This window comes from Leptodactylus fuscus, chromosome 2 (assembly GCF_031893055.1).
Source record: "Leptodactylus fuscus isolate aLepFus1 chromosome 2, aLepFus1.hap2, whole genome shotgun sequence".
Taxonomy (NCBI): domain Eukaryota; kingdom Metazoa; phylum Chordata; class Amphibia; order Anura; family Leptodactylidae; genus Leptodactylus; species Leptodactylus fuscus.
Genome location: NC_134266.1, coordinates 258657135 through 258678145, shown reverse-complemented (window position 1 = coordinate 258678145; position 21011 = coordinate 258657135). Strand labels below are relative to the sequence as shown.

At 45.0% G+C, this 21011-nt stretch overlaps 1 protein-coding gene across 6 annotated transcripts in view; it reads left to right on the top strand.

Moving 5' to 3' along the window:
* Nucleotides 1-6808: 6808 nt before the first annotated feature.
* YAP1 (Yes1 associated transcriptional regulator) overlaps nt 6809-21011 on the top strand; it is a 46338-nt gene continuing 32135 nt past the window's right edge. For 3 of the 6 annotated variants that reach the window (XM_075266094.1, XM_075266092.1, XM_075266089.1), the window contains exons 1-2: nt 6809-7228; nt 19304-19554. In XM_075266094.1, coding sequence (XP_075122195.1) covers nt 7001-7228; nt 19304-19554 — 479 coding nt within the window. In that variant the 5' untranslated portion in view covers nt 6809-7000. The remainder of the gene's footprint in view (nt 7229-19303; nt 19555-21011) is intronic. The other 3 variants (XM_075266091.1, XM_075266093.1, XM_075266090.1) reach the window with 3 other exon arrangements.

The window sequence follows — 21011 nt, the reverse complement described above, 5'->3', positions numbered from 1 at the left end:
ATCTATCTATCTATCTGTGTTTCTCTTCAATCTATCTATCTATCTATCTATCTATCTATCTATCTATCTATCTATCTATCAATAATCTATCTATCTGTGTTTCTCTTCAATCTATCTATCTATCTATCTATCTATCTATCTATCTATCTATCTATCTATCTATCTATCTATCTATCTGTGTTTCTCTTCAATCTATCTATCTATCTATCTATCTATCTATCTATCTATCTATCTATCTATCTATCTATCTATCTATCTATCTATCTGTGTTTCTCATCTATCTATCTATCTATCTATCTATCTATCTATCTATCTATCTATCTATCTATCTATCTATCTATCTATCTGTGTTTCTCATCTATCTATCTATCTATCTATCTATCTATCTATCTATCTATCTATCTATCTATCTAATATCTATCTATCTGTCTGTCTATCTAATATCTCCTATCTATCCATCCATCTATCTATCTACCTATCCAGTCTTCAGTAGGTGATACCTTTTTTAATGGCTAACTCATAATGATGACATTATAACGTTTCGAAGCTCTCGGCTTCTTCTTCAGATATAACATCTGAAGAAGAAGCCAAGAGCTTCGAAACGTTATAATCTGTCATCATTATGAGTTAGCGATCAAAAAAAGGTATCATCTGCTGAAGACTCTCAAGTTTTTAGTTTTTTATATTTCCTACATCTAACACGGTACAAAAACAACATTTTCCTTATCCAGAGAAGAAAATTCAGACAGCACCTCCCAATGTGAACAGGTGCAAGCTACCGTGGTAAAATACATAAAAACAAAAAAATATAGCAGCCCTCTGACACAGCACAAAGGCTATATGGAACAAAGAAAAAAAAACTATAAAAATACTATAAACTAAATACATAAATAATAAATAAATACATTTGAGGTTCTTCGTTGTACATATTTGATCAAACAGTAGGACGCCCTGTACCTGCCCCGACAAGGCGACCTCATTAAGGTAGGACCCTACACTAATACCTCTCCTGGACCCAAGTATGGGTCTGCAGTGTGAACACAGGGCAATGAACATACCTCTCCCGGAACAGAATAAGTCTACAGTGTGAACACAAGGGAAGTAAGGTCCAGAGAACACTCACCTTAATTGGCCTTGGGGAGACGGGTTCTCTGTTCCAAATAAATAGGCCTGTGCAATTAAATGGGAGTGCAAGTCCTACTAAAGGGAACCACACCCCTCTTACTATATACATAGAAGAAAATTCAGACAGCACCTTCCAATGTTTTTTTTTAAAAACATTAAAATTAAAATTTTAATTTTGATCCCATCGGTGAGGTGAAGGGAACACCTTGTAAACAGGGTTGTAGAGGTTCCTATAGGCAGGACAATGGAAAAAAATTCAAGATTCAGGAATTTGAGTAAACTATTTTTCATTTTTTATCAGTTTTTTCCCGTCTGCCCTGGGGTATATGGATGGGTGGGCTAACAGGAATTTCCATATATATGATGTAATATTGATCTCATGCATGAAATATTTATTGTGTTGTCTATTGGGTTGTATCCTAGAGATACCAGTCAACCTTCTGTGTGGGCCGAAGTGCCAAAGCTGAACAATCCCTTTAATTTACACTTCCATGGGCCGCTATCTATGGGTAGAGGCCTACTGAGTCGAATGATGAATGTGAGGTCTGAAATTCTAATATGTGTGTCTTTGCTGACCTCCTCTTCTCTGAATGTAAGATAACATGGATGAGTAATGTCTTCTACAGCTCTGATCCCAGGTGTAGATACTCCTCTGCGATACATATCTGACATGATGGGAAGTAGATAGACTTCTGGAGAAGAAGGATGCATGTGATGGGTGATAGAGTAGCGCTATCCCAACCAGTGGCGTAACTAGGAATGGCGGGGCCCCGTGGCGAACTTTTGACATGCCCCCCCCCCCCCCCGACGACCTCAACCGACCCCCTCCCCCGCATTCCTGCGCGCTCTATTATGTCCCTTAGTGGCTCCTGCACACATTATTATGCCCGTTAGTGGCCCCTGCACACAGTATTATGCCCCTTATTGGCCCCTGCACACACTATTATGCCCCATAGTTGCCCCTGCACACAGTATTATGTCCCATAGTGGCCCCTGCACACAGTATTAATACCTTGGCCCCTGCACACAGTATTATGTCCCTTAATGGCCCCTGCACACAGTATTATGTCTCTTAGTGGCCCCTGCACACAGTATTATCCCCATAGTGGCCCCTGCACACAGTATTATGTCTCTTAGTGGCCCCTGCACACAGTATTATCCCCATAGTGGCCCCTGCACACAGTATTATCTCCCATAGTGGCCCCTGCACACAGTATTATCCCCATAGTGGCCCCTGCACACAGTATTATCCCCCATAGTGGCCCCTGCACACAGTATTATCCCCATAGTGGCCACTGCACACAGTATTATGTCTCTTAGTGGCCCCTGCACACAGTATTATCCCCATAGTGGCCCCTGCACACAGTATTATAGCCTATAGTGGACACCCATAAACAATTATTATACTGTGGGGTCTTTTCAGGCCCCAGAGTATAATAATCGGAGACCCGGGGGAATAAAAACATAAAAAACTACTGTTTCTTACCTGTCCCCCAGCTCCTACGCTGTCGGCCTCCGCTGCCGTCCTTCTTCAATGACGTCGGACATCACATGACCTGGGACGCAGGCCGGGTTCATGTGACGTCAGAGACGTCAGACAACTAGGAAGGAGGCCTGGCCAGGATCGTGGAGAGGTAAGTAACAGTGTTTTTTATGTTTCTTACCTCTCCCGGACCTCCAATCATTATACTCGGGGGTTTGCAAAGACCCCCGAGTATAATGATAGTGTTTGTGGGGCCCGTGGTGTCACTTGCCGATCCCGGCCCAGCCAGGATCGGTAAGTAAATAGGGCCCGTAACGGCCTATTGAAAAAAAAACAAAAAACGCAGCGTTAGTGGCTGTCACCGGGCCCCCTAATGTCCTGGGCCCTGTGGCAACTGCCTCTGCTGCTATGGCGGTAGTTACACCACTGATCCCAACCATCGTAACACACGTTCCAAAGGTCAACTCTCTTATTGGATCACCCGCTGGTTATCACTAATTTATAGATATATTCTATGTCATTGGAAGCAATGAGTCACGTATATCACAAAGACGTTTGACATAAACAAGTGATGTTCACTTCAGTTCATCCCGAGTATGCCCATATATGTTGTATCTATAGAGCGCTGAACTTAAAGAGAGCAAAATATCCCCTATCCATAGGATCAGTGAAGCAGTGGTCGGGCTGTGTGCGCACTGTTCTGTTCAGTTCAATGAATGCGCCGGAGATACAGTCAAAAGTACAGTGCTCGACTATCTCAGACTCTCACACTGAAGTGAATGGAGCGGTGTCTGGCCACCGCTCCATTTACAACGGTGGACGAACGATCCTATGGATAGGGTGTAACTTATTTTGTGGGAAAACTCCTTTTGAACTAATGGCACGTTGGAATAGCCCCTAAAAAGGAACACTGCTACCTACCATTCTCCTCGCCGTTTCTGTAAAAATCTGTTTATTGCAATATGCAAATTATGCTCAGGGACCACAGGGGGCGTTCCTTCTGCGCTCCGAGCACACCCCGCGTCATAATCTCTCACTGCCCCTTAGTTAATTCTGTTCACGTCCCTCTTCATTTTCTCCTGATCTTCTGTCTTGCGTAGACATATGATGATGAAATCTTGCACATGCGCAGTTTGCTCTGCCACTTCGGGTTAGTGCAGAGCTGACTGCACATTCTCGGTTCGCCATTTTGCAGTGGTCTGTTACACGAGCGTACTGCACCTGTAATAGACCACCGCAAAATGGCGGACTAAGCATGTGTAGTCGGTTCTGCCTGAACACGAAGTGGAAGAGACAACTGCACATGCGCAAGATTTCATCCCAGTATGTCTACGCAAGGCAATTCAAAAGGCGATTTTCTAATGATAGACTCCCTTTAAAGGGGTTTTCCGGACCCAGATCAAAGATTCATATTGACGACTTATCCACAGAATAGGTCATCAGTATGGGATCTGTGGGGGTCCAACAGATGGACCCCACACAGATCATCTATTTTAACAGCTTTCAGCACCTCTCCTATTCACGTAGGAGAAGCTGTCCCCTGTGCAGTTTTGCCAGGGATTAGGAAACCCGGCTGCTAGAACAGACCTGAACCCCAACAGATCAGATAATGATGACCTTCCTCTAGATAGGTCATTAGTATGACAACTCAATTTGGGGCCGGAGAACCCCTTTAATAGCTATTAGACAAATGCATGTCCAACTGACATCTAATATCCCAGCTTTTTTATACAAAGGCACACTTGGCTAGGCTGAGCATGCAGGTGCTGTCGATGTGGAGAGAGGAGTATACTGGTGACAATGCCTTAACTCCCCTGACAACAACAAAAACTGGATGTTGATCCTTCTTTTCCCTGACATCATTTGCCGGATAGTGTCAGCACCCCTTAAGCTAGTTGGCCGGTGCTGCCGAAAATATTTATGTGTCTTATTTTTTAGATGCTTCAAAGTGATTATCTCAAGCTTGTAAGTAGATAACACAAGATCTCCGGCCAAGTCTCAGCATCATCTCTTTTATTGGAATATGTAAGCACTGAGCCAGCTGGCTTTCGTGTCATTAGCCTATATTTTAGCTCATTGCTGCCTTATATGGGCAATAAAGTATATGAAACGCGTGAGCCTAGTGTAGTGCCCCATCACTGATAGAGTAAGGGCCACAATGGTGCCCAATAGATGACTTCCGAGGTCCTCACTCCTATGACATCATGAGAGAGAAGATGGGCTGCTCAGGATTACAAAAACCTGGTAGCAAAGTTGTGAGCAGCTGCCAATTTCAGCCTGACCTCCTACAGGAGGGCGCTATTATTTATAAGGGGTATTATATCTGATAGGAGGGCACTATTATTTATAAGGGGTATTATATCTGATAGGAGGAGGGCGCTATTATTTATAAGGGGTATTATATCTGATAGGAGGAGGGCGCTATTATTTATAAGGGGTATTATATCTGATAGGAGGAGGGCACTATTATATGTAAGGGGTATTATATCTGATAGGAGGAGGGCGCTATTATTTATAAGGGGTATTATATCTGATAGGAGGAGGGCACTATTATATGTAAGGGGTATTATATCTGATAGGAGGGCACTATTATTTATAAAGGGTATTATATCTGATAGGAGGAGGGCACTATTATTTATAAGGGATATTATATCTGATCAGAGGAGGGCACTATTATTTATAAAGGGTATTATATCTGATAGGAGGAGGGCACTATTATTTATAAAGGGTATTATATCTGATCAGAGGAGGGCACTATTATTTATAAGGGGTATTATATTGGATAGGAGGGCACTATTATTTATAAGGGGTATTATATCTGATTGGGAAGGGCACTATTATTTATAAGGGATATTATATCTGATAGGAGGAGGGCACCATTATTTATAAGGGATATTATATCTGATCAGAGGAGGGCACTATTATTTATAAGGGGTATTATATTGGATAGGAGGGCACTATTATTTATAAGGGGTATTATATCTGATTGGGAAGGGCACTATTATTTATAAAGGGCATTATATCTGATAGGAGGAGGGCACCATTATTTATAAGGGATATTATATCTGATCAGAGGAGGGCATTATTATTTATAACGGGTATTATATCTGATACGAGGGCACTATTATTTATAAGGGGTATTATATCCGATAGTAGGAGGGCGCTATTATTTATAAGGGGTATTATATCTGATAGAGGAGGGCGCTATTATTTATAAGGGGTATTATATCCGATAGTAGGAGGGCGCTATTATTTATAAGGGGTATTATATCCGATAGTAGGAGGGCGCTATTATTTATAAGGGGTATTATATCTGATAGTAGGAGGGCGCTATTATTTATAAGGGGTATTATATCTGATAGTAGGAGGGCGCTATTATTTATAAGGGGTATTATATCCGATAGGAGGAGGGCGCTATTATTTATAAGGAGTATTATATCTGATAGGAGGAGGGCGCTATTATTTATAAGGAGTATTATATCTGATAGTAGGAGGGCGCTATTATTTATAAGGGGTATTATATCCGATAGTAGGAGGGCGCTATTATTTATAAGGGGTATTATATCTGATAGTAGGAGGGCGCTATTATTTATAAGGGGTATTATATCTGATAGTAGGAGGGCGCTATTATTTATAAGGGGTATTATATCCGATAGGAGGAGGGCGCTATTATTTATAAGGAGTATTATATCTGATAGGAGGAGGGCGCTATTATTTATAAGCGGCACTAGGACAGATGAAGGGCCACTAAACTCTGTTATGGGACACTATTACCTATTATGCTGAACAATGGTTGGGGGAATAGGGTGTTGTTATTACCATTTTTTTTTTTGGGGGGGGGGGTAGATAAGGGGTTTGGTTATATTACTAATCCAACTAATCTGTCAGGTCACTGCTATGTATACTCTGCAGTGTACTATTATCACTATATAGAGGTATTATTATCTAGTATGGCGTTATTGGATTATTACAAGTCTTTCCTACAGACTCTTCCTTTGCCCTGTAACGCATCTGGAAGGCGCCCCGTGTGCACTGCAGCCTGCTCCCTGCTCGGTGACTTCCAGCTCTTCTACTATACAGGAGTGTGAGGGGCGTGGCTAACAGCAGAGTCTCCGCCCCCGGCCGGGACTTATCCCTATGCTGGGCGTGGCCTGTGGTTGATCACGTGTCCAGGGAAAAAGTTTTGCGGTCCCAGCGGGATGTGAGGAAAGTTTTTCTCGTTGTTGGAGCAGAAGCGGGAGCTGCGGCCGCGGAGAGCCGGGAGGACCGAGCGGGGCCCCGGGACTGGAGCTAGCAGGACGCGCTGCCCGTGTCAGTGACATGCCCGGACTGTGAGCCCGGAGCCCCCATACACTTACCCGGCTTTACCCCCCTCCCCCCTTCGTCACAACCATGGATACCGGAGCCCCGCAGCAGAACTCCTCGTCCGCCCCGCAGCCTCCTCCGGCCGGCCACCAGATCGTGCATGTGCGGGGGGACTCGGAGACCGACCTGGAGGCGCTCTTTAATGCGGTGATGAACCCCAAAACGGCCAACGTGCCCCAGACCCTCCCCATGAGGATGAGGAAGTTACCCGACTCCTTCTTCAAGCAGCCCGAGCCCAAGTCCCACTCCCGGCAGGTACTGGATTTAGAGGGCAGGAAGCTGGGGGGCGCTAGTGAGCCTGAACGGGGAGAGGGGGGACCATGGGGGAGGGGCGAGGGAGTCACCTAATAGTGCAATAGGGGGCGCTGTGTTCTAGTCATAGTGGGGTGAGGATTGGATTGTACAGATTGGGGGGGTAATAAGTTGTTGCCCCCCTTTTGCTATCTCCAGGAGCCCTGTCAGGTGGGGGATGGTGGTGTAATAAGTTTGTGCCCCCCCCCCTATCCATTTGTTCCCACACTAAACCCTATACATTATAGTGGCCCCTATGGCACTGGTCTATGGCTCAGGTCTATATAGAGTCGCCTTGCACTGCCCCTATAGCGCTATATAGTACAGGGCAGCGTATACACCAGGTATACGGTGACGTTATGGTGCACTGGTCGCAGCGATGGCGGTGACGTCTATGGCCTGTGCTGTGCAATCTCTGCTTTCCTCTGGGGTCAGTGCAACTTTTTTAACTTTGGGGGGAGGGTGGAGAAGTTACATGTAGAGTCCTGTTCACTCCCACATGTGAGAGTCAGGGTGTGGGGGAGGAGAGCGCCTCCGCTGTACACTGTGGGTCCTGTGTAGTAATGGTGATCTGGAAGTCATTTATTAATAGCTTTATATGGTTGTTCTCCAGCTGCCTCTGATCTTTTAGCTCAGCCTTGAAGACGTAACCCCTTGAGTGCCGGGACTCTTCCACAGCCACAACTCTCACCCCCCTCCTTTTTTTATTTAATACGTTTCATATGTCGCCAGGTCAGGACTTGTTTGTGCACTTTTTGGGTGCGCTTCTAAATTGGGCGAGCAGGCTGTGCTGGAAACGCGTCAAAAATTTGCAAAAATTCTATAAAGTTGCACTAAAGCCCCCCTGTACTTATGACGACCGGCCGTATCCTAGTAGGGGATATCGTACAACTAGGGGTCTGACTGCTGTAGGTATAGGGATATCGGTCACACCCGGTGCCCATAGGGGCCCCCAGCCACATAAGAAGACTCCCATACTATAAATAGCCTGTCGTCACTTAGGGAGGGGGGTAAGTAGAGATTTTTTTAGCAGGGCCCAGGAGCAGTTCTAGGAAACGTTCCTGGAAATGCTTCTATAGAAACCCTTGTTGTGGTGCGGGGGGCAATCCTTTGACGTCAATAGGAAATTCAGATGTGCTGATATTGCCAGGAGAGGGAATGCAATGGTGCAAAAAAAACTTTGGCGTGGATGAGACCCTTTATAGATTCTGGATTTTGTTGCCGCACCATGACCTGCGATCCTGCATTGCATTGCATGATGACCTATTGTCCATACTGACATGGTGGCGCCGGTCAGCCATTGCCTACCACAGTCATGTGACCAAGGCATAAACTGATTATCACTGCGGCCTCAGTCACTACCTGTTTTTCAGGTTACGTGTAGGTAACATCTGGATGTTACAGTCAAGTACTACAGGAGTAGCAACTATCTCCCCTGCTGTGTAAGGAGCTATTCAGACCTGCACGGAAATCTGCATTCTGTGCATGTGAATGGGGTTTGTGCAAGCCTGTTTGCATGCTATATGGGAAATTTGCAAGCAGGATAAATCTGCATCATAGGATGCATTGGATAGGGTTAATCCTTGCAGATTGGCACGATTGCAGCAAAAATTGGATTCTGTATTCGATACAAGTCTGATCTGCAATATGCAGATGTGTGTGCTATGCATTAGTAATATGGCATCCATAGGTCCTTGCTGTAGTGTTTTTACAAGGCTGCGGTGTGATAGATTACCGGTATGTAGGTATTTCCTCCTAAAGCATTGCCTGTAGTGGTTTAATACAGGGATCCTAGGTGGCAGTACATCTAAAGTCTATGGGAGAATAACACAGCCCTGTAGGGACTCTCTGCCGCCATATAGAGCCATGCACGTGACTTTACCATAATAGCAGACCCTGTTTTTGGTGCAGTTTTTGAGCCAGTCAAAAAGGGATCCAGCAGGGATAAGTATTCAGATATAAGGGCGACACGGTGGCTCAGTGGTTAGCACTGCAGCCTTGCAGCGCTGGAGTCCTGGGTTTGAATCCCACCAGGAGCAACCTGTACAGGGAGTTTGGATGTTCTCCCCGTGTTTGTGTGGATTTCCTCCCATTCTACAAAGACATACTGATAGGGAAATAAATGTACATTATGATTCCTATATGGGGCTCACAATCTACATTAAAAAAAGTATTGAGATATAAGACCTTATTCACACAACAGTGGAAAGTCTCATTGATGAAATGGATTGGCGTTCCAGTTGCTTCCTTTATAAACCAGTGGATCCAAAAAAAAACAACTAATATTCATCCCATTCAACCCATATACAACCAGGTCAAGAGCAAATTAAACCTAAAGGAAGGGCTTGGGCTACATTCACACAGCCGTGACAAATGGATATGTTTTTCAAGGCCTAGAACCTGGACACAGTTGTGTGAATATAGCCCAAGCCCTTACTTTCTATTCACTTTGCTTTTGGAGTCCACGTTTAGCTTCGGCCAAAGACTGCACCGAGACGGATTCTGCCTCAAATTCGGCTCTAAGTTCTGCCAATTTTGGAGGCAGACACCTATTGTTTTTTTTTTCCATCATTTACTTTTTTTAGGTTGCAGGAAAATAAATAAGTGTCATACTCAATCTTCAGGGGGATTCTACCCCATCACTCCTATTGAAGTAAGGCTGAGGCCCCACGTTGCGGAAACACAGCTTTTTTTGTTGCAGATTTTGTTGTGGTTTTTTGAGCCAAAACCGGGAGTGGATTGAGCAGAAGGGAGAAGTATAAGAACTTCTTATATATTTCCCATTCCTTTTGTAGCCATTCTTGGCTTTGGCTCAAAAAAACACAACAAGAAAAGCTGCGTTTCCACAATGTGGGGCCTAAATGGCAAAAACGCCACTTGGCAGGTGCAGAAATTGATCAAGTGGTAAAGTGTAGCCTTAGGCTGCGTTCATACAGTGCAGTTAAAAGTGTATTGGGGGGGGGGGGAGATGCAGTTTCTTAATTTTGTAAGTGAAACATTTTTAAGGCTTGGTTCACACCTGCGTAGGAGACTTTTCGCAGAGTCCACCTAAAAACGGTTGGAGAGAAAAGTTCTGCAGTATAAAATTGACAGAAATCCAGTCGGACCCCATTCTAGTCTAGGTTGGTAGAGGCCCGGTTCACATCTGCGTTCCGGGGGTTCGCTTGGGGACCTCTGAATGGAAACCTAATCTGTCCACAGACCCCATAGACTATAGTGGTGTCCACATGGTTCCCACACAAAAAATGCAGAGCGAAAAGTGCTGCTTAGGGTAAGTTCATACAGGGTTTTTTTGGACCGGAACCTGAGGCAGAGGCCGCCTCATGTTCCGGACCAAAATACGGATAGCCGTGACTGGATGCCGGTGCAGTTGTGCACTCCGCTACAGATTAGGCCCAAATGAATGGTCCTAGTCAGGAGGGAGTGTCTTCAGCCGGATGTTGCGAGGCGAATCCTCCTGATAGAATGAGCATGTCCGTTTTTTTTCCAGGTGCCGGAAGAGAGAACTGACCGGCTCCCATTGATTTCAATGGGAGCCATCTTTTTGGTCAGGATTTTGAGGCGGATACGGCCTCAAAATCCTGACCTAAAAACCCCATGTGAACTTACCCTTACAGGACTTTTCGTTTTGGAGGCAGGATCCTTGAAACGCAAATGTGAACCGGGCCTTAGCGAAGAGACTCTCCATCTTTCAGGTCCCCATGTGGACCCCGACGTTAGTGTAAACCTAGTACAACATATTCACCTCTCACATCAGAAAGCTGTATCAAAATCTCATGCAGTTTGTTTTTTTTTCTCTGCAATTTTAAAGGGATTCTACCATTAAAACCTCTTTTTTTGTGGATAAGACGTCGGAATAACCTTTAGAAAGGCTATTCGTCTCTTACCTTTAGATGTGATCTCTGCCGCGCCGTTCCTTAGAAATACCGTTTTTTCCTGGTATGTAAATTAGTTCTCTGGCAGCGATGGGGGCGGGCCTCAGCTCTGGAAATGCAATGGGGGCGTCCTCACTGCTGCTCAAGAACACGATCCTGCGACATCTCTATCTTCGGCTGGATCCTCCCCTTCTCTGTCGTCTTCCTCCTGTGTCACCTCTGACGCCTGCGCTGTTGGCTCTGCCAGTGACACACCAGCAGAGCCGAGTGCGAACGCTGGCCAGTGGCTATTTTTGGGAGGCCGCTCTTGCTCTTGTAGTTTAATGCAGGAGCGGTCTCCCAAAAATGGCTGCCAGCCGGCATTCGCATTCGGCTCTGCTGGTGTCTCACTGGCAGAGCCAACTGCGCAGGCGTCGGAGGAAGACAACAGAGAAGGGGAGGATCCAGCCGAAGATAGAGGCGTCGCAGGATCGTGTTCTCGAGCAGTGGGGGACGCCCCCATCTCATTTTCAGCGCTGGGGCCCGCCCCCATCGCTGCCAGAGAACTAATTTGCATACCGGTAAAAACCGGTATTTCTAAGGAACGGCGCGGCGGAGATCACATCTGAAGGTAAGAGATGAATAGCCTTTCTAAAGACTATTCCAACGTCTTATCCACAAAAAAAGAGGTTTTAATGGTAGAATCCCTTTAACCACAGTGTGTGACTACAGACTTAGTGACTGTCCCTTTAAGTATAATAGAAAGTGCTACAGTGTGGCCAGATACTAAATATTGACTTGTTACGTTACTTTGTATCACACGCGCAATGTCTTTGTTACTTTGTATCTTTTCCAAGCGAATTGACAAAGTGATTGAAATAAGAACCAATAATAATAAAAAGAAATCTTGCAATTGCTTTGCACAAGGCTCGTCGGCGCTGGCTGCTGGTTTTCCCCCCCAGTTGTTGGCCCCAGGGTGGAACGCAGGAGGGAACATATCCAGGGGGAGGGGCCGGCCCTTTAAAAGAACATGGAAGTATAGGAATGTTTCCAGAACCAGAAGGGAAGTGCTAGGCTGGGATCAGACTTCTCTAGTGTCACGGCCAGACTGCGAAATAAAGGCAGGGATCTTCCCGTATGTTATGGCGTCTGTAGTAGCAGAGCTGACTTTGTCGTTTAACCTTTTCCTTGATAGGAGTCGTTCTGCAAAGAAATACATTAACATTGAGCGGAGTGACCGACTCGGCTCTGCTGCATCTGTGTTTGTACTGGGACTCCTACACTAAGTTCTGGAGGTTGTGGATGGAGGAGGGAATGTTCCCTTCCCCCAATTCAGATCATCACACAAAACTTTTTTCCTCTCCCCCGGCCACCCAGGCTTCAGTCCTACAAAAGCAGAGCTGTGATTTGTCATCGCCCCCCCAGCCCCTTGTTAAAGCCCCCTCTCACGGATAAATACAACTTTAATCTGGGGCAGGACATTTCCATAACTATTCACACTATCCTAAATGGCAGAACTTCCAGGTTTATTGTTCGGGGTTTATTTCCCAAGCTGGATTTTTTTTTTTAGTCTAACTTGTAATGTAAAACTTTTTTGAAGCTGGAGATGGTCACTGACTAAATGTGACGGGAGTTTCACCGGATTTAAAGGGAGGAATATCCATCCCGATTATGGCACGGATCAGTCAGAAGTCCAGGATGGAAATAGTCTTGGAAGCCTGACCAATGATTTGGGGGAGGGAAACAGGCGCCCTACAGACCCAGTTATAGTCAGTGGGGGTCCTTGGGATCTGTTGTGTCTATAAGGCCGGGGCCCCCACTGGCTAGAAATGAAAAATCGCAACGTTTTACAGTAGCTGCAAAGTGGAAAACAAGTCTCCTACTTCAATGGCTTGCTTAAAGGGGCTCTATCAGCAAAATTATGCTGTATGAGCCCACCATAGGCGTGTAATTTAATATAACATTAGCAATGCCTGAATGGCCTATTCCTGCATATGTGGGGCTCATACAGCATAATTTTGCTGATAGAGCCCCTTTAAAAGGAACTCATTGAAGTCAATGGGAAGCTTTTTTTCCACACGGATTCAGTGCCAAAGAACTCCTTGTGAATTGACCCTCACGTTTTGGAACACTGAAAGAAATCGTAACAGAAATGCAAAGTTGTTTTTTTTTTTTTTTTGTCTTCCCTTAATAAATCTATAGGGAAACAGTAGAAATGACCGCATCGTTTTTCACAGAGTTTTCCTCTGCGGACTTTCTACTCCTAATATACCTATATAGAGGCCACAAGTGTTTCCGTAGGTATCATTGACTTGTTGTGATTTGCAAAAAATGGTAGCGTTTCTGAAATCGCTGCAATTCTACTTCTTTTTTTTTTTTCCGCATTGTATAGACTGGATTAGCCAGAGTCCCATGCAGGTAATGTAGAACGCAGCATGTTCGCAACGTGGGGCTGGCCACATTGAAGGGCATTTCCAGGGCTATACTGATTACCTCGTCACATGACCCTATTATATGGGGCTGTTACCAGCAATGAGTGTATATAGGCACGCGCCGCCGATCTGCTGACCAATGAGCGAACGTTCTGGTCAGCAGGTAATAGATGACGATTATCACCAGCACATCACCGGCGTTGGGGACCTGGAGAATGTCGTGTAGTGGCCGTGACATGATGTTAGAGCTCGGCTCCCATTCACTTGAATGGAGACCTATAATGCGACTTTTCATTTATTTTTAAAAGGGGGGGGGGGAAATCCCGTGTTGATCCCTATGATACTGTGCCGCCATATAGAGCCCCATCCAGTGGTTTACGGCGTTCTATATAAAATCTACTCTAGGTGAGAATACCGACCTAATGCTATATACAGTGGAGACGTCCACCATCTTATCCCTATGGGTGCTGAGATAATATCCTCCATAGGAAGACTATTTCATACGGAACCTAAATAGAACCGCATGCGTGATCCTTCAGTATATGCCACTCGGGTTATATAGGCCGTCACTTTGGACATGCCAGTGGCTAATACTTTGCATTGTACAGTAGCAGCAAATCTTGTCCACATGCAATGCAAAAAAACAAAGAAAAACTGCATTGCAAATTGACCCCGGTGTGAAGTTTATTCTTATATAATGTCAATTCAGACTTCATGACTTTAGCGTGCTGTCTGCGTTTTTCCACAGACCCCCATCATTAGAATAGACTGAGTGACCTGCAAAAACAGAATAGGGCCGGCTACGGTGTTTGCAACTTGTTCCTGCGGTGCCTGCGCAGATCTGTAAAAAAAAAAAAAAAAAAAAAAAACTACACGTGTGTATGTATTCAGATTTTTTTTATATTTTGCTGTTACCCAAACTTGGGCAACAGAAAATCAGCAGCGGACCCACACTCACATCCCGTGTCCCCTCAAAGGGGTGCTCCTACTAAGAGTCTTTAGGCTCGGGTCTATCAGGTTAGAGGAGTCCTGTGCCTACCCCTTTAATTCCCCGCAGCTATTTACATGAGTAAATTAGGAAATCATCACCTAAGTCCACAAGTAGGTGGCCACCATGGCTAGTAATCTCTCACTTTGTGTAACCAGCTGTATTTGATATTGACCTGTGAGCTCCAGAGCAGACCCCTGTAGTGCAGACTTGTATCTGTAGTGTGTCGTGTGGTCGCAGCGTATATTAAATACTCTCGAACTCTTCACAAGGACGGAACAGATCTCCTCCATATCCCGATCACCAATGGCCATAGAACCTGGCAGCTGGCTAACCTAATCTAACCTAAATTGTGATCTGAGCCTATTATTGGTCCATACATTAGACTTTTTCCTTGGTAGTACCCATACGCCATGGCTCTGGAGTCAGTAGGCCCAACTCTAACTCTTCTATATTTTTTACACCCTGCCTCCGACTCCATCACAAATGACTGTCAGCCATTATTAGATCCTAAACAAACTAGACTCAACGCGTAATTGCAATGGGTTGACTATAGCGAGCTCTCGGACAGGTAACCCACTGCACATTACAGTATCGACATTGTGGGTGAGATCAACACCCGCAACGCAGTGACCTATCGTGGGAGACCTGCAGAATTTTTTTTTTTTTTTTGAGGGACATGCTGCTGAATTTCTCCACCATGTTTGCCAGATTTAGGGGTGACACCATCTTGGTTGTGTTGTACAGGCGGTACCATCACGGCAGATAGCCAGGCTCCTTACAGAAGTAGACGAGGTGCGAGACACGTAGGGAGACATCTGAGATGAGCGCTTGTTCTAACATCGAAAAACCTAAACTAAACAGGCTGCAGGAAAGAAAAGAAGCAAGTCAGGACCTGTTGCCACCATCTTAGCGAGGCCTGCAGAATCATAGTGTTTGCCTACCCTGTATTAGAGCTGCTAAGATCCTTCTTCAGGCTGAAAACAAAGCCAGGTATAGGTTCTCCTTTAGCGCACGCGCTGCCATCCTTGAAGAACCCGATGCCGCCACTTTGGTGGGATTATGTGTAGTTTATTTGCAACAAGTCTATCTCTCTCTTGATTTTTTTAATTTTTTTTTAAGGGTCTGCACATCTGACCTACAACTTATAGGGCTATACCCATGAACATAACCAGATTAAATTTGCAGGAAAAATTGTAAATGTACGCATTTATGTATACATAAACCGTATCCTCTTTTATCTCGGATCGGTTGCCAATTGATACGACCAGGAATAACAGGGAATTTCTATGATCTGGGACTTGTCAGAAACCCACCCAGTGAACCTAGCCTTACCAGTAGGATTGAGCGATCGGGAAAGATCGGATCCCGATCGGCTGGAAAATGATCGGAAATCAGATTTTGAAAAATCAAAATCAGCTCAATCCCACTGTATATATAATATACAATGAGGGTTGAGTAATCAGGAAAGATCAGATCTCGATCAGCGATCGAGTAAATCTCACGATCGGGGATCGGCTGAAAAATGATCGGATTTTAAAATCAATCCAGCTCAACCCTACTTACCAGTTTAGTTAAAAATGCAGGATGACGCAGAGCGACCATCGTGTGTGATGATCACACGTGACACCCTCTTTCCCTTCTCAATAAGTACACCTTTAGTTTTCCGCAGTTCTGTAACTTGCAGTTATCACCCCGGGGCCCGGGCCTGTTGCAGAGTTCCAGATTTGCTACCTTTCATTACGTAAATTTTTATTTTTTTGCATAATCCATTTGTGAATCATTATATTCTCCCAGATGGCGGCAGGATTTGATGTCCCGCTGGTACTTTTAACTTGCTTCCTTCCCTTTGGTGCGATTTCCTGTTTGACGGTGTAGCTTGGATTGTGTTGAGTACTGCCGAAGCTATCGGGGGTTGTCCAGAACACTGGTAACTCTGTCAGCGAGGCGACTGTATGTGGACTCTTAATATGGGCTGGAATCCTTATTACTAGCACTTTCTGTTGTGTTCTAGGTGACCTAGGAATAGTCTTGGTCACCCCTAAATCCTTATGAGTAATCTACCGTACATACTCAAGTATAAGCCAAGTTTTTCAGCCTCCCTCGGCTTATACTCGAGTCAATAAGTTTTCCCAGTTTGTTGTGGTAAAATTAGGGGCCTCGGCTTATATTCGGGTCGGCTTATACTCGAGTATGTAAGGTAATTCCTCCCCAGTGTCTCCTCCATGGAGCCACATTTCCCATTTCTTGCCCCAATGAAGCCCGGACCAGCCTTATAAATGCCACTACCTCTGCTTTTTGAAGGCCACCCTGATGTGGACATCCTCTTTAGAATATTTTTGGATAAAGAGATTTTAGGAACGTTTTTTTGACCTCCCCATTAGCCAATGTCTTATTGTGAGCGATGGATATTCCTTGGAATACTTCTGTTTTCTTGACGGGGTCTAGATCACACTTGAGAGCCACAAAAATGTCTTAATGTACAGTAGACATCTTTGATGATAAAGGTCGATGACAGAGTTTGGCCTATTCCTCTCTCTCTAATGCAGTAACCTCAGTCAGTCCAAGTGTCCATGTTTCCGAGTTGTCAGATTCGGCGAGTGAATGAATCTATCGCCTATCTGGCCTTACAATCTGTATTGTACTCTGGAGCTGCATTCACAATTCTGCACTGATGACATTTCACAGTATTCCTTGGAGGAGGATAGTCTATACTTTCTTTGAAGTTGTCCTCTTCTCTTGCATCTTTCCATTCCTGCTTCAGTTTTATCACTTAAAGGGAACTAGTCGCGGTCCAGCCTACCGACAGCATGTTATAGAGCAGGAGGAGCTGAGCAGATTGATATATAGGTTTGTGGGAAAAGATTCAGTATAACTTGTCATTATTCCATTGAAACCTCTGATCTTTCTAGGCTGAGAAGTCTTGGGGGCGGTCCGATCAGTTTTAGGACCGCCCTCTAGACTTTTCAGCCTAGAAAGAGAAGCGATTGGAGAAATGACAAGTTATACCAAATTTTTTCCCACAAACCTATATATCAATCTGCTCAGCTCCTCCTGCTCTATAACATGCTGCTGACAGAGTTTCCATTTGATAGGTTCCCTTAGAGGGGAACCTTCCCGTACCAAGTGAGAGCATATTGGTAGAATATGACCGCTGCACAAGGTAAAACAGTGACTATACACTGAATCAGTGTTGCGACCCCTTTTATTTTATTTCTGTCTGATTGGGCAGACCCCACCAATCACAAAATAATGGCCTATACCCGTGATGGCCAACCTATGACACGGGTGCTAGAGGTGGCACTCAGAGCCCTCTCTTTGGGCACCCATCCGTGGAACAGTTAATACTGTGTGGGGGCCAACGTGGATCAGATTATACTTTTTTGGGGCCACCGTGGATCAAATTCTACTGTGTGGGGGCCACTGTGCAGCAGATTATACTGTGTGGGGACCACTGTGGTGCTGATTGTACTGTGTGGGGACCACTGTGCAGCAGATTATACTGTATGGGGGCCACTGTGGGGCTGATTGTACTGTGTGTGGGCCACTGTGCAGCAGATTGTACTGTGTGGGGGCCACTGTGGAGCTGATTGTACTGTGTGGGGACCACTGTGCAGCAGATTATATTGAGTGGGGACCACTGTGCAGCAGATTATATTGAGTGGGGACCACTGTGCAGCAGATTATACTGTGTGGGGGCCACTGTGCTGCAGATTATACTATGTGGGGGCCGCTGTGAAGCAGATTGGACTGTGTGGGGGTCACTGTGAAGCAGATTGGACTGTGTGGGGGTCACAGTGGAACAGAAATCTCTATAAAGCCCCATTCGTATGACCATATTTTGCAGGTCTGTAATTGTGTGCAATTGTGGATTTTCAAATTATTAAGGACAAATTGCCGTTTCGGCACTTTGTGATAAATTAGTGGGTTTTGGGTTGCAGTTTGGGCACTCGGTCTCTAAAAGGTTCGACATCACTGACCTATACTATCAATATGCTATAATTGTATACCCTTTTAATTAGAAGATGTCTTCCATTTCCTGGTCATTGGGGTTTGATTGTTGACAGTCATGATAATATCAGTATTGGGTTGGGGATGAGTGTCAGGTAGTCTACATATGGGACTTGATAATTTAATGACTAGGAATATATTTTATTCATTCTTATATTTCACTGTCATTTATTTCTTATGGGATTAGGAACAAAAAAAAGCTGCTTTCTACCAGAAACAGCGCCTTTCTGGTCCATAGGCAGTATCTGGTACTGCATCTTAGGCCAATCCACAATAGAGGTCTTTCTAATCTCATACGACCTCTTTAAAGTTTACCATATGTTTCATTGGACCTTTTGTAGAACATGTCAAGTCTTTCCCATTTGGTATGTTGAGGTTGGTAGAGCCACCTAATGGAAGCCTTCACCTAACCCAAGCTATGACTAAGAAACGAACTGTTTCGAAACGCGTCAGCTGGTCAGTCTAAGTCTGTCGTTGACATCTGTTGTGTCTCCCAGCTATCCTTACACCTTGGAGATGCACATTCTATATGGAGATGTATGTACAAATTTTTAAAATGAACTAAATAAAGTCAAGAATTTTTATTCATGAGGATTTTGCTGGACTCCACATCTTTTCACATGTTCTATTCACCTAACCCTAGGCTATAGTCACAATCCTATGAAATGGTTAATCCGGGGTGATGTGTTTTTTGTAAGCTAAATAACCCAGTAGCCAATTTCTTAAGAAGAATAACACCTTTGCCTCCTCACAGGCCAGCACGGACGGTGGATCCGCGGGGGCGTTGACTCCTCAGCATGTTCGCGCTCACTCCTCTCCAGCCTCTCTGCAGCTCGGCGCCGTCTCCCCGGGTGCGCTTTCTCCACCAGGAGTGGTTTCTGCTCAAGGACAACCCGCACCAAATCCGCATCTTCGGCAGTCGTCTTTTGAGATTCCGGACGACGTCCCCCTGCCACCGGGATGGGAAATGGCCAAAACTCCGTCGGGACAAAGATACTTTCTGAAGTGAGTCACTATCTGTATGGTTTCCAGATGCATGGCGGTTTTTACGATTGTATTTTTGTATGTTATTTGCCTCTTTAGTAGTATAGGTTAGAAATTGAAGGTCCGTGATCGGGGGATTTGGAGATTGTAGCTGCCCCCGTGACCAAACTGGGTGGAGCAGAAGTGCAAAGGGTATCATTATGATAATACAATAATGTAACAATCCTATGTAAATATAAACCACAATGCTATTATAATCTATATAAAGATCCCGGACAGCGAAGAGTCCCTACCGGTGACAAATTAGGGCGGCCCTGATGTTGACTGGGCATCGGGCCTACGAGCCTCAGGCTTACCGCGCTGTCATTGATGCTACGGGTGGAGCCGTGACAATAACTTGTTTCATGAATGAAGGAAGTGGCCGCTGTGAAAATGTAATATGTTATTTTTGGAAGGTCCTGCTCCTTCTAAATTAGAACTTCAAGGTGCCCGACATGTAAGGATTAAGTAAAACGTAATTGTATGGATTTGCATGAAGTATTCACATAAAGGAAACCAGTTATGGGAATGCTGGGCTACTCGTATGTCTTTGTGCATTGACGTTCTAGTGTCCCAAATCTGCCTTTGCCAATTCCTTCTATCCTTGGGGTTCACATAAACATGTCGATACTGGGAGGGTGGTCTAGACGTGTGGGCTATGTGCCCATCCATTTGGGGTCTGTACACCTTGGATTCACCGCACATGCCTAGTGTGGTTCTGACGTTGGCTTCAATATGCTGGGAACACCATAAAGTAATCCGATGGGACTCCTCTCTTGATGGACGCACAGGCGGGTTTGGGACCACTCGCTGGTTGTTTAGTATCCCCTAAAACTGCTGACTGGTTCCCTTTGCGTTATCTGATGGTCATATCTCTTGGCCACTTGATGTATTATTATAGTCTTTTATCTGGTGTAGCTATTTGGTGGCTGTGGTCCCCACAGGGGTAAGCCTCGTGATTACTAGTTAAGGGCACAGCCTAGGTAAAGTCGTAAAAGGTCTTCGGTAAAGTTGGAGAATATTACAAGACCTCCCTTGACTATGTAGTTTCCCAGTGTACTGGTTTCCATTAAGGGAATGCAGCTTTGTGTGGCATCTTATTGCAATGCTCCTTGGGGAGAGATGGTATACCAATGAGCTCTCTTCTAGAAGGATCCATGCTAGTATCCCCTAGTATCAGAGGTAGTCTGGGTTCAACATTTTACCAAGCCTTGCAGCATGACTATGGATATTAGCCAAGTTAGACCCCCATTTGTAAACTGCTCCTTATAGGCACAGTTTTGGTTGGTTGGTTGGATGACCTCCCCTTTTAGTACTGGTTTCCGTTTAAAGGGGTATTCTCGTCTAGGACACTTGTCATACCCACATGTCCTAAATATTGGTTGGTGCAAGTCTCTACTCTTGGACCCACATCTATCCCAAAGAAGGGGGTTCATGGT